Source organism: Lagopus leucura, unplaced genomic scaffold (assembly GCF_019238085.1).
Source record: "Lagopus leucura isolate 7727_CA_CO unplaced genomic scaffold, USGS_WTPT01 Super-Scaffold_73, whole genome shotgun sequence".
Lineage (NCBI taxonomy): Eukaryota > Metazoa > Chordata > Aves > Galliformes > Phasianidae > Lagopus > Lagopus leucura.
Window position 1 is genome coordinate 37,160,886 of NW_024962252.1, and position 12,627 is coordinate 37,173,512.

At 42.1% G+C, this 12,627-nt stretch overlaps 1 protein-coding gene across 1 annotated transcript; it reads right to left on the minus strand.

The window, feature by feature from the left end:
* Window positions 1-389: 389 nt before the first annotated feature.
* Window positions 390-12,111, minus strand: CD164 (CD164 molecule). The gene is made up of 6 exons (XM_042885810.1): window positions 11,939-12,111; window positions 9,994-10,077; window positions 8,327-8,404; window positions 5,607-5,735; window positions 4,285-4,368; window positions 390-3,447 (listed from the first exon to the last, which is right to left on the minus strand). The coding sequence occupies exons 1-6, from the start codon at window positions 12,057-12,059 to the stop codon at window positions 3,287-3,289; spliced, it is 657 nt and encodes a 218-aa protein (XP_042741744.1). The 5' UTR covers window positions 12,060-12,111; the 3' UTR covers window positions 390-3,286.
* Window positions 12,112-12,627: the final 516 nt, after the last annotated feature.

The window sequence follows — 12,627 nt, forward strand, 5'->3', positions numbered from 1 at the left end:
CACACAACACAGCCCCTCTTGACCTTACAGGCCAACAAGTATTACAGCTATGGGAAAGTGGAGCATTAGGCATCAGACTTGCAGGTTGCCACAAATGGAACAAGTAATAATCACAAGGCTGTGCTTTGGCTTTAAGGCAAGGAAATGTTTCACCTAACATAGAAAACATGACCTAAAATGAAAATATATTGTGAAGACCATTCTAAATCTGAATTTATATTTTGTACACACCAAGTGCTAACTTAAAACTATTTCAGAGAGTTAGATTAACTTGTCAAACTTTTCACTCCCCTGCTTTCCTCGGTGTTCAACTGCCACAGAAAACAGCTCTTATCTCCAGAAACTTGGCAGACAGTCATGCTCACATGAAAGAAAGTTTACAAGTAAAATTCCATTCAACAGATTTTATTTATCAATTTGGTTTTGTGATTACAACTGTTTCAGTTTTCTTCCACTGAAGACAGAACAAACTTTTACAGCAACACTTGCAAAGAACATTCATAAGCTAACAGCTTGCTATTTGCACAACTGGCTTCAAGAAAAAGCCAGGTAACTTGAAGAGTCACTACAGTTCAGTGCCTAAAACCGATTCAGGGGCAAATGCAACTACAGATCTATGAGCTACCTTCCACTTCAAAACACAAGGCTGAGAAAAAACTGCAAGTTATTATTTCAGGTTATTTGCTAGTACACAGCACAGATTAGCTGATACTGCAGTTTCACAGAGGAGCAATTCATTTCTACAGTGAGACAGCCAAGCACACGGTGACGATGTATAATCCAGCCTTCCCTCCCCCAGACAACTGAACGAGAAAAGCTGAAGCCACAACTCTATCAACTGTGGATTACATCTTGTTGGCAAGGCTAATGAGCAACCAACGTGCAGTGCAGGCCTTCCAGTACACAACTGAATTGATGCAGTACAAGCTTGAGTTTTTGAGACTGGCATCTGTACACATCAAAAACCCTGGGTTTCCTAAAGTATTGGAAAGTAGCAATTGCTGGCACCAAGAAAACTTTAGTAACTAAGGCAAGGTATTCATTCTACCCTTTTAAATAAAATTTGAGGCATAAAGATTAAGCAATTTTAAGGCACTTGAAAAATTATTTTAGTTTGTTTTACCAACATACTTTACAACTTAAATCAGAATTAGCATAGCTCATGAATAAGCATTTTAACAACATTTTACAGAGCAATGCTTTTGCAGCAAAGTCTTCCATGCTATGAAGTCTTCTCTAGCATTTTTCTGCAAGTTTTCCCAAAAGATAGCCCTTGGAGGCCAAACATATATGTATGTACTAGAAATACAGTTTGCTTTGCTGAGCTGAGAATTGTCACGCTGTAGGAGAGTATTTGGCTCACTTCAAAGCACAGAATACAAGCTCATGGATATCTTTTTAAACATGTAATAAAATAGTTCTGAGATAGGGAAAGGGCAGATTAAATGATTTCACAATAAGGCCAAGGTTATACCATCTAACCCACACGCTGTTGCTGGAAGCTGGCTGCTCACTTCTGTTTTAAAGAACCTGAGCTGATTGTCTTAGTTTTGTTTAGAAAACCACAAGCTCATGAACTCGAAGATACAGTACTTGTGAATAAATTTTGTATTCTGATAGTAATTTGAGTTTTTCTATGCAGCACAATAATGTCATTCGAACTAGAAGAACACCAAAAAGCAATTGTGCACTTCAGTAATTTGCAAACAATTTATTCAATATCTAAGCTACACTACCATGACAGTTACCTGCATTAATGTTATCCTTTCATTGCATTGGTGCCAAATTCTAGTCAGATCAGAGCTAGTAAGACAGTATTACAGATCACTCTGATGATCAAGGGGTATAATCAAAAGCTACCATCATGTGCTATACCCACTGCTTCATTTTATCTGTACTTCAGTTTTTCCTGTGGGCTTATTCTTGAAGGTGTTTGGCAATGACATACCTTTGCTTACTCTCAGATCACAGGGGTGATCCAGCCAAGTTTAAAAAAAAAAAAAAAAAAAAAGAGATAGTATTTGGCTGAATAGATTTCCTTAACCAGTTCACTGCAAGGTCATACAAAACTGATAGCACGAATGAGGCTGGGGAAAAAGAAACAGTCCTGGCAGTACCAGGACAGCAATCCTGACTCAAATCAAATCAGCAGATTCTCTGATTACTTTGAATAGCTCCTGCAGCAAGCAGACACACACAAAGGTTAAAAAGAATTGAAATGAAATTTTAACAAGTAAGCTTAAGAAAAAAAGTCAGGATTTCCCTAAACACTAGTTCAAGTATAAATACAAATTGTTGCCTTTTTAAACAGGGAGTGAACAGTATCTTGAGCTTTATCACTTCAGTTTTATGGTTGGCCTTTGCATGTTAGAACAAAAAAGGTAAACAACTTAAAGCTAGCCTGTAGCTGAATATTACTGTACCATGCTCCCTCACCCTCAAAAACAGTCAATAAGGGCCAGATATTCAGTGTAAAGATTCTGAAACTGGAATGCTCAATCACACATACTCAAGTTTCTGTTCTCCTATATAAAGCTAGTACCTAAATATTTGACTTATCTTTGAGATAGGTGGGACACTTTTGCAGCGTACTAATTTTCAGTCATTTAAGGCACTGATTTTCATTTCCTCTTTATGAGAATTATCCCATATACATCCTCTCCACCTTCAGCATTAGTTAGAAAGGATGCAGGATTTCAGTTTGGAATGCAGTATTTTATCTAGCAATCTTTTTTTTCTCCTGTGTTAAAAAAAAAAAAGTATCTGTATGGGTTTTTTGATTCCACTAAGACATTATCTACTTCTACAATTTTGCTCACCTTTCTAGCAGCACACTGTGCGAGTTACAAGCTAGTACAAATGGTATTTCACTCCCTGAAGTCAGTCACCAATAATTCACTTCTTGACAAAACTGAAGGGATACTTTTATCAAATGTTGATTAAATTAGCCTTTACAATAAGTCATGAGATTATCTACTCAAGACAGTGTCGCCACTGAATATGAATCTCCAAATATCTACATTTGGCATATCAAAAAAAGTCCCACAGCAGCAGCCACTAAAGAAAAGACAGCCATTAGAACCCATGCAGAATATTGCAAGTAAACCTGCTGGAGAGATTCACATTACCTCTTGCCAAGTATAATGTTGCAAAAATATTCTTTCCAAGTCTTCTTTTAGAGATTTAAAGGGTATTATGAACTGCTGTCTTCCATGAGCAACAGAAAATATTTTGGTTCAGTGAACTACAGGTATTGAGCTACTAGTCCATTATAAAGTGACAGGTCCTAAAGTGTGTGATAGTTTCGGTCTTTCGACCTGCAGAATTTGTACAGAAAGAAAATAACAGCCTGCAGACCCAGAACAAGGACAATTCCACCTATGAAACTGGCAGCATCAAACGTAGACTTGCGTGAAGAAGGTGCAGGAGTCACAGTAGCATTTGTACCTGTGAAACAACACACAGCAGTTAGAATTCACAAGGCTTACAGTTTAAGCAACTTTAGCAGTGGCTTCGTGTATTTTTTGAGATTCCTCAGACAAAACATCCAAACATCATAAATAAAAGTAAAGGTATGGCTAAATGCAGCTGCTGGCAAGTGCAGCAGCACTTGCAGTGTCATTTAATTAAGTAATGTTTGCAAAAAGACTAGCCATTATTACCAGACTGCTTTGGACCTCAGTACTGAGCAAGTCTTCCTCCTTTCCACAGAAATATAATATTGTATATGGTCAGTGAAAATGTATTTTCCAGACTTCCCTGCTTGTTCCAATTTTGTGCCTGAATTCACATCATCTTCCTTCTATTGTAAGCATAATTCCCAGAGTAAAGAAACCAACTGAAGCCGCAACACATGAACCTAGAAGCAACCTGCTTCTAACGGGCTTCACCTCATCACAGCTTCGCATGAAACAGCATATTCCAGGCAGATGCTAGAATAGAATACTACAAGTTACCTATTACCATCACTAGATGTCTTTTTTTTTTTAATAAAGGTATGCCATTATTACACTGTGAGATAAAAGAGCAGCTTTCAAAGTAAGTCCTTTACAAGCAACTTCCAGTCACGCTATCATGAAGTGGCCAGTTTATACAGTCTGACCAATGTGCTTCTGACATTAAATGTCTCATCAACTGGACTTGTTGCACAGGCTGTTACCTTGCTACGTCACTTCAACGAAGTTAAATTAGGCACAAAGCTAAGCATCTTTCAAGACAACACGTCTCAATTAACGTAAACATCTAAGTGGTTTATGCTTCAACTATACTAATAACAGCCATTACCTGGAACACTGGTTGTTTTGGCAGCTGAAGTAATGGGAGTTGTAGATACAGGAGCAAGCGTAGTGGTATTGGTGATGTTTGGAGCTGTTTGAGAGAAAACTTAAATTCAGACCGTGTGCACATACAGTAAGCTTCAAGAGCAAAGTTTGCAAATGTGCAAGTTCTTACATAAATGATTTCTCTTGTTTTGCTTCAGTGAGAATACGCTTTGATCTCAGAGCGTACCCCACACAACTCAGATGTTCAGCTGCATGGCATTAAGCCAGCTTTTTGCAAGACGGATTTATTTATTTAAGCTCATAGCCTAACCACATTGTTGTTATCCAAATATTTCAAGGTTCTTCACATATCAGTGATTTTTCACTTAAATAAAAATCACCTTTTTTAAAAAAATAAATGTTGGTATGTGAAGAAGAAACAAGACAGCTGCATCAAGGCAAAGGATTTTCAATAACTAGCCTTTAGAAACAGTGTTTATTGTACATAAATATTTAAATGTAGTACCTCTAGGCAGGAGATAAATATTGGATACTGAACACTTGTCCCCAAAAATTCATTGACAACCACGACATCACTGGAATGTGTGAACACTCACCTGTAGCTAGACTGTCTCATAACACTTCTTTGTTTATCAAAACAGAATTACGGGTCTCTGGCCTTTCCCACCCCACAAGATTAGTGTTACTAACAACTAATGAGTATTTCACTATGTGCCTGGGATAAGTGCCAGCATTTGTTCTTCTGCTCAAAGCTAAATGTCACCTCACTGTACACTGACACTTTATTCTGTAAGCTGTTGTGAGTGCCCTCAAGCACCAACTTCAGTTACCTCCCAGCTACTTTAAGCAGTGGATGCTTTCAAGGATAAGATTTTTAAAACTTCACTGTTAAGACAGCAGCACGTGGGAGAACAAAAGATTCTGGATAGAATAACAAAAAGCCAATCTGCAGAAACTCATTATTAGTGGAAATGACCAATGTAACTCAATTACCACTGAGAAAATATTGGAAGGAAACACTTCCACTGTTACAGTTTATACAGTTCACTTCCTGCAGGCCTTGGAATCATTTATGTTATTTCATACCTCGGATGTTAAGCAGCCATGCTACCACAGCGATCTGCAGGAAAAAAATCCCTCATTCTCTTTTTCATTCACTAAGTCCTAGCTTCCTGCCATTCTACCAGGGACAACAGAAGCAACCTCAGCAGTGCATACTGCATTACAACTGGCACTACATTTTCAAGCTCACTCAGCTGTTTGCTAAGCAATCTCACACATTTAATGCTCATGGGCTCCCTGGGTCACGTTTCTTCATATTACCTGTGGTAGGATGAGCTGTGGTAACAGAACCAGATGTGGTATTGGAAGACGCTGTAGTAGCATTGGAAGGTGATGCTGTAGTATTGGAAGGCAGCGTAGTAGTATTAGAAAAAGGAACAGATGTAGGAGCTATGAAAGAATAAAAAGTGGCATTAAAAAACATTAATGACAGCTTTTAACTAGAGAATAGTAGTAGGCTGAGCTCTAGGGACTCATATAACACTGAATACTATTGCAGTTCTGATCTGAAATTACAAACACCACACAGATGTTTGAAATGAATAGATGAAAAAAATTGTCACAGGCAGATAGTTCAGTGTTCAACCTCATGGTGCAAATTTGTGTACAACATCCCTGTTGACTACATCAACTAAGATTCCTCAAAGCAAACCAAAAGGGAGAACAGCACTACTGCATGAGCAAGCTGCATAGGTTTTATGCAGTAACCAACTAGGTAATCAGTATTGCTTCCCTTCCTCATTGGAGGTGTGAGTGAATGTGACCTACTAAGGCCAACTAGAAATCAGAGAGGTTTGACAGCTGAATCCAGAGGTGGGAGTGGTGACTAGGACATCCTCAAGGATGTTGTCATCCTCTGAATGTTTAACTAAAGCTGTCTATTCTGATGGCTGTTGCTAGTATAGGTGTAAAAATCCTAGTAAAGAACTTTCTACAGTTCACTGCATTATCGCAGCTAATCCCACGTGGACAGCTCATCTAACCTGCTGCTTGATAACACTGTGAACACTCATGACTCAAACTTCCTGCCAAAACACCATTATATCCAAAAGCCTTTAGAATTCATTATTTTTTTTCAGCATCTTGAAGCAATTCTGCACAGTACAAAACCAGAGCAGCCCGATTCTACAGACACGCTTTGGATGCACCAGAATAAGCACTCCTTTCGGTTCTACTTGCATCAAGTAGACCAGCTGAGACCCGCCTTAATGTTTTTCTATTGCAACCCCTAAAATGTAGGGCTGAACCATGACACTGTCTCATAAAAAAATCCAGTTAACAATGGATAGTGCTAATCTCACATCTCTGGATGCGTTCAAGGCCAGGCTGGATGTGGCTCTGGGCAGCCTGGTCTGGTAGTTGGTGACCCTGCACATAGCAGGGAGGTTGAAACTAGATGAGCATTGCGATCCTTTTCAACCCAGGCCATTCTATGATTCTAATGTAACTCTTCTGTTAAAATGGAAATACTCAGCAGGAGGAATCAATCCTAGCTGGGGAGTGGAGAAAAGATTGGTGAGCAGAGCTGTCATCTTACTTTCCCCAACCATCCACATTACAGCCAACTGATTTTAGCTGACTTACAGAGAAGGATCGTCACAGTTGGTCCAGGTCCATTGCTCCTCCAGCTTGACTGGGCTACGTGAGCAGAGGCCAGCAAGAGAAGCTGGGCAGGAAACGGCTACTGGACAAAGTTTTGTGATGCTACTATCACCCTACCCACTTACAGCCCAGTGCTTCCATGGCAACACTGCTCACTGCCAGCTCCCATGCACAAAAGTAGGCCAGATGTAACATGATACAGGCTGTACCATACAAATCACACTACTCAGGGTACACTAGTTTTCTTCTACCTTGGATAATGGAGAGCTGATGAGGTATACAGGTTCTTCTGATACCAAACAAGATTCTCTACTAAAGGTTACAATTAAATTTCCATGAATATGCAGAAACTGAATGCAACATCCCAGTAGCCTCGCTGGGGTTTAATATGAACAGATGGTAGAGATGCTACTCTTAGGTATACAACAAAACATTTTAATAGCATGCTATTTTTGGAAAGCACTGAAAAAACGGGTACTTTGGAATTTTCCACTGATTAAGGAGCAGTTGTTACAGTTTTAGAAATAACACAGAAGTTCAAGCCCAGCAGCATTCTGACCGGCCACTACCACCAGAAGCAGCATGAAAGCTTCATCCCCATTGGTGTGAGCCAGCCTCTTCCAGCAGCACTCTTGAGCTAATCCAGACAAGAGCACTGCAAATTTTTCATTTTCTGCCCCATGTCTTAAAACCAGAATATTCTATTTTAAAATCTATTTCTTGTCAGCTTTCAGAAAGATCATGTAGCTTCCACAAAAGCAAACTTCTAGATTTAATCTAAATCATTCACACTTCACAGATCTGCTTTGAACAGAAAGCACTAATTAATGAAAAGCACAAAAACTAAACACGTGACCATCATGAAGGCTCCATGTGCAGTTCTATAACCCAGACCATACATTTCAGGACTGCACGAAGATCTGAAGTTAACAAAGCAGATTTGCTACATTTTTTCCTCCCATTTACTACATCTCAGATGAAGCACTGATTCAGCACATGAAACACGTTTTGTTTAAAATGAAGCTCACTCTCCTAAATAGATTGAGAAGTTCCTTAACATCTTTAAAGTACTTCCAAATAGGCAAGGCTATGCCTAACAGAAAATTTCAGCCTAAGAAACCAAGGCAGTAAGTAGGCAAACAGACTTGTCTACTCAAATACGTCAACTTTCTTGAAGCAACAGCAGTTACTGAATGAACAGTAACACTGTGCATTTTAATATCATATCATAGGTTTAAGCTGGAAGCAAAGGGCTTACTTACACACTTGTACAATCATATGTAAATCGTAGAAGGCATTAAAGCTCAACAAATTAAGGAGGTGCAAATGAGACTTGTTATACTTCAGATATTTGGCTTCCATAGCATTTAAATACTCACTTGAACATTGTTTTTCAATTGTACAGTTCTTATACGCTTCAGAAGTTGTTTCTGTTCCATTTACACACATCTGCGAATCTGTAAAAACAAGAGTGTTTAAATCAGCACAATTAAGAAAAAAGCATTTAGAGATTGTTCTTAAATGCTAATAAATTGTTCTCAGGATAAACCAAACACCATCTTCTAGCCAGGATAACATTAAAACCGCTTCCATGTACACGACCTCGCTATTATATTAATGATTAAAAATTATGGAGGTTCATATTTTTTCACTACAGCGGATCTGTCACATTTAAGCAATATACTTCTTGGTTAAACACTATTTTTCTCTAACAGAATAGCTTGGTACTTTTCCTTTAAGGCCTATAAAATTAGTCAGTTTTTCTAATATTTGTGACAGTAAGTTAAATATTTCCTATCCGCAGGAACAGCATAAATCCTTACTGTCTGAGGAATTCTACATGCAGTGAAAAACATAGCCCCAGCTCTCCGATAGATCCTTGATACTGAGACATCAGTTGCTTATTTGCCACCTGTGTGCCTCTCTCCCTTGCCTTGGATTTCATCCTTTCCTCAAAGAATTTACTTAACCCAGCTGAGAGAGCGGCATGTGTGCCTGCTGGTCAGACAACGTATGTAGGATTTGTAAGAGCATCTTCCTGTAAAAACGCCTCTGCTGGACAAGCAACATCCAGAATTCTTTTCATCAGTCCTGAACCAGTTTGGCTTTCATATACCACCTATCTACATTACTATTATTGCAGTCAAGCCATTCTCTACTCAAATCACTTGGTCTATATCCACCTCATTTTAAAAGTACGAATGATTCTCCTTAGAAAAGCTGTGGTCCTCATGCGACATTGTCAACAGCAGCTTTGTCAATTCATCAAGAGAGCACCAGAGGTCACCTAAATGTATTTATACCCATCTTCCCTATAATAGGGAAAAGAAAGCTCTGAATGAAGCCAGCTAATGCTTTACATTCTGGGGGCTCTATCACACCCCTTTCAGTGGGATGCAATTCATAGTTTTAGGAACACTACTTAGTTAAGACTAATCTCATTTAATGGGTTCCTTCTCAATTCCAGAGTAGTGGCTGTGATCAGGTATATGGCATGCCCAAGGAGGTTGTGGATGCCCCATCCCTGGAGTCATTCAAGGCCAGGCTGGACGTGGCTCTGGGCAGCCTGGTCTGGTGGTTAGTGACCCTGCACACAGCAGGGGGGGGTTGAAACTGGACAATCATTGTGGTCCTTCTCAACCCAGGCCATTCTATGATTCTATGATTCATTCTATGATTCTATGATAACCTCAAAAGGACTGCAGCCTGCAGCATCAGGACGCACCTGCCTCTCAGAATCCACTCAACTCCTTCAGAGCAAGCACAAACAGGTACTTTGCTCTATTAACATTCTGAACCATCTGGAAAACATTAGCTAATCAACAGCACAGACTTAAATCAGAAGCCTTACAAATCTAGAATTATTTTGAACATTTTCAGGTGTCTCCACCTAAGAACTTCAAATCTGCTCAGCAACAGATGCAAGTTATGAGTTAATGCTCTCTTAGGTTATCAAACAGAACAATCTATTTGCAGTAGCGAATGTTAACATAAATACATGAGATCTAGTTGGGTTAAAGGATCTGCACTGCACAGTCCTCCTTACCGTTACATCTGATCCACTCGCAGCCTGTTTCATGTGTCTCATTACCAATACACGAACTACACGTAGAAATATTTCCACAGATGTCTGGGGAAAAAAAAAAAAAGCCCAAGAAAAAAGAAAACAGATACACCAATTAGGACAAAACAATCCCTGTAAGAAGAGCGAGCTCACTCATGGAAACAGTTCTTAGAGGTGTAAATTCTCATCTATAGATCTCCCAGTTTAAGGCACAACCTTTCACATTGAGCCAAGTGCTCCTAAAAGTTAGTTTGTACCTTGTTAAAAGCATTTCTATTTCCCCTCACAGCACTACCGATAGCCCAAAACCAGACCTCACATATACATCAAGATTATGTCTCAAGTAACCTAACAACAGTGAATTTGGACAAAAATATGCAACTAATGAAATTACCAAAGCCGCTAAATTTATATTGCAGAAACTTATTAAAGGCTCAGATGAGGAGCTTGGTTTCTTTTGATTGTGTTTCTCCGTTAAGTAATACAGCTGGCTACTAAAAAAACAAGCAGCAGAAGGGAAATAAAGACGAGAGCTTAAAGGACATCATGCACAAATGCATATAAAGGCAGGCAGAAGTCAGACTATCCCTGCTTTGATCACAGTAGAAGCCAGCCACCCAACCAGTCCAGCTGCGTTTTTTATGTCAATCTGAGCCCAACACTGTAGCCTTAAAACCACAGTGTCAACACAGCCAGTATCTGGAACAAATCAACTCTGTCCCCAATCTCCAATTTCAATACATTAGTTTTGATTAAGACTTAGTCACGGTCATCATACTCAGAAAAGAAAAAAGCAACCCCAAAACCACTGCAGTCTCCAACTCGCTGAATATAATACTACCCGCTCCGCAAACCCATGGATGACCCTTTGCTTTTCTCCATCCTGCTCCCCAGCAAAGGGAATTTGGCTAGTCACAGATTTTTGGTAATCAAGATAGCAGCTCTCTAATTCAGTATTCTGGTAATTGGAATTGTGCCTGGATACAGCTGCCCTTGTTGGGTATGGCAGGATCAGACTAGAAACGCTTGTGCTATTTACTTACCATTTCCTGAGAGCAGATACAAAAAGACCTTTGCCAATTCCTACCAGCAAGGTACACAATAGTCTTGCCTCGTTCTCTTTAGACAGATAGCACTAGAACCACTTCAACAGCGATATGACTATTCCTTAATAGCGGATTTCAGGGAAAAAAAATAATTAAATTCACTTGTAGTTCTGGGCAGTGGGCAGTGAGGCAGCACCCATTCCGACAGAGCTGGCCCCTGGGAAGCCCTCACGCGTAGGCAGGCCATGCAGCACAGCCGGCTGGCACAAGCTTTCAGTTTCCTTTCCGTGCCAGACTCACACGGGGGAGTAACGCATTTTCTAAACTATGGGCTCGACAGTCTGGGTTTGTTTTTTTTTTTTTGTTTTGTTTTGTTTGTTTGTTTTTAATTAAAGGTTTCAAGAGCGGACTGCCAGCTGAGTTATTCAAACTGTGAACGAACTGCGGGGAAACAGCGAACTCCGAGCCCGGGAGCGGGCGAGGCGACGACCCTCTCTTCCCGCTGCAGGCTGCGTGCAGCACAGCTCGGGCTCACACCGCCCTCTCCCGCCGCACCGCGGGGACCGCGACCTCCGCTCTACCCGGCGGCCTCCGCCGAGCACACGGAGCGGCGGCGGGAGCGCGGCCCCGGTGACGTCAGCACCGCCCGCAGCCCGGCCAGCGCCGAGTTCCCGGAGAGGAGCCGCCGCCGCCTCCGTGACTCAGCCGCAACCCCGCTAACGGGCCGCTCCGCCGGACGCTCCGTGCAGCGAGCCGCCGTTGAGGCGGCGCGCCAGGGGAAGACGGGGGCAGGGAAGGAAGGGCTGCCCCGTCGTAAGGGCTAAGGGGGGGGCGGGGGGGAGAGAAGGGGGGGGCGAGAGGAAAGGGCGCGGGGCACTCACCCACGGCCGCCGCGGCGGTATCGCCGCTACGCGCTTGCGTCCAACTGCTCTCAACCGCCAGCCCGCAGAGCGCTGAAGCGAGGCAAAGGACGGCCAGCGGCAGCGCGGTTCTCCGGCCCATGGCGACGGCGGCACAGCGAGGAACGGCAACTCCCGCCCGTCGGCGCTTCCCCTCTACCCGATCCGCTCCCGCCCGCCGCCGCGCACCCTCCGAGCGCCGCCGCGTCACGTGGGCGGCACCCCAGGGAGCCGGCCCCGCCCCCTGCCTGCGAGGTGACGCGGTCCATCCCGCTCCGCCTTCCTATACGCCCCCCGGCTGCTCTGCGGGAGCTTTTCCCGCGCGTCACGTGCTGCCCGTCAACGCCTCCCCGCCCCCTGCGATGGTCACGCCCCCTGGTCCGCTGAGCGGCGGACGCTGATTGGCTGGATCCCTTACTCCCTGGGGGCTATGAGGGGCTGACCGAGTTTCCCTCTTTTCTTTTTCGCCCCTCTCTTGCCTTTTTTTGTTTTTTTTTTCTTCTTCCTAAAGCAAGTTGTATAAACGTATGTCGTCAGCAGTGGAACCTGCAAATAAAAGTGCTAATCTGCCTCCACATCTTGTGCAGTGCCAACACAGGCAAATGTTGGGAAACCAAGGGAAACATACAGAGCTGTTTCTAATAAAGGGGAGCTAAGCCGGAGCTCCAAAG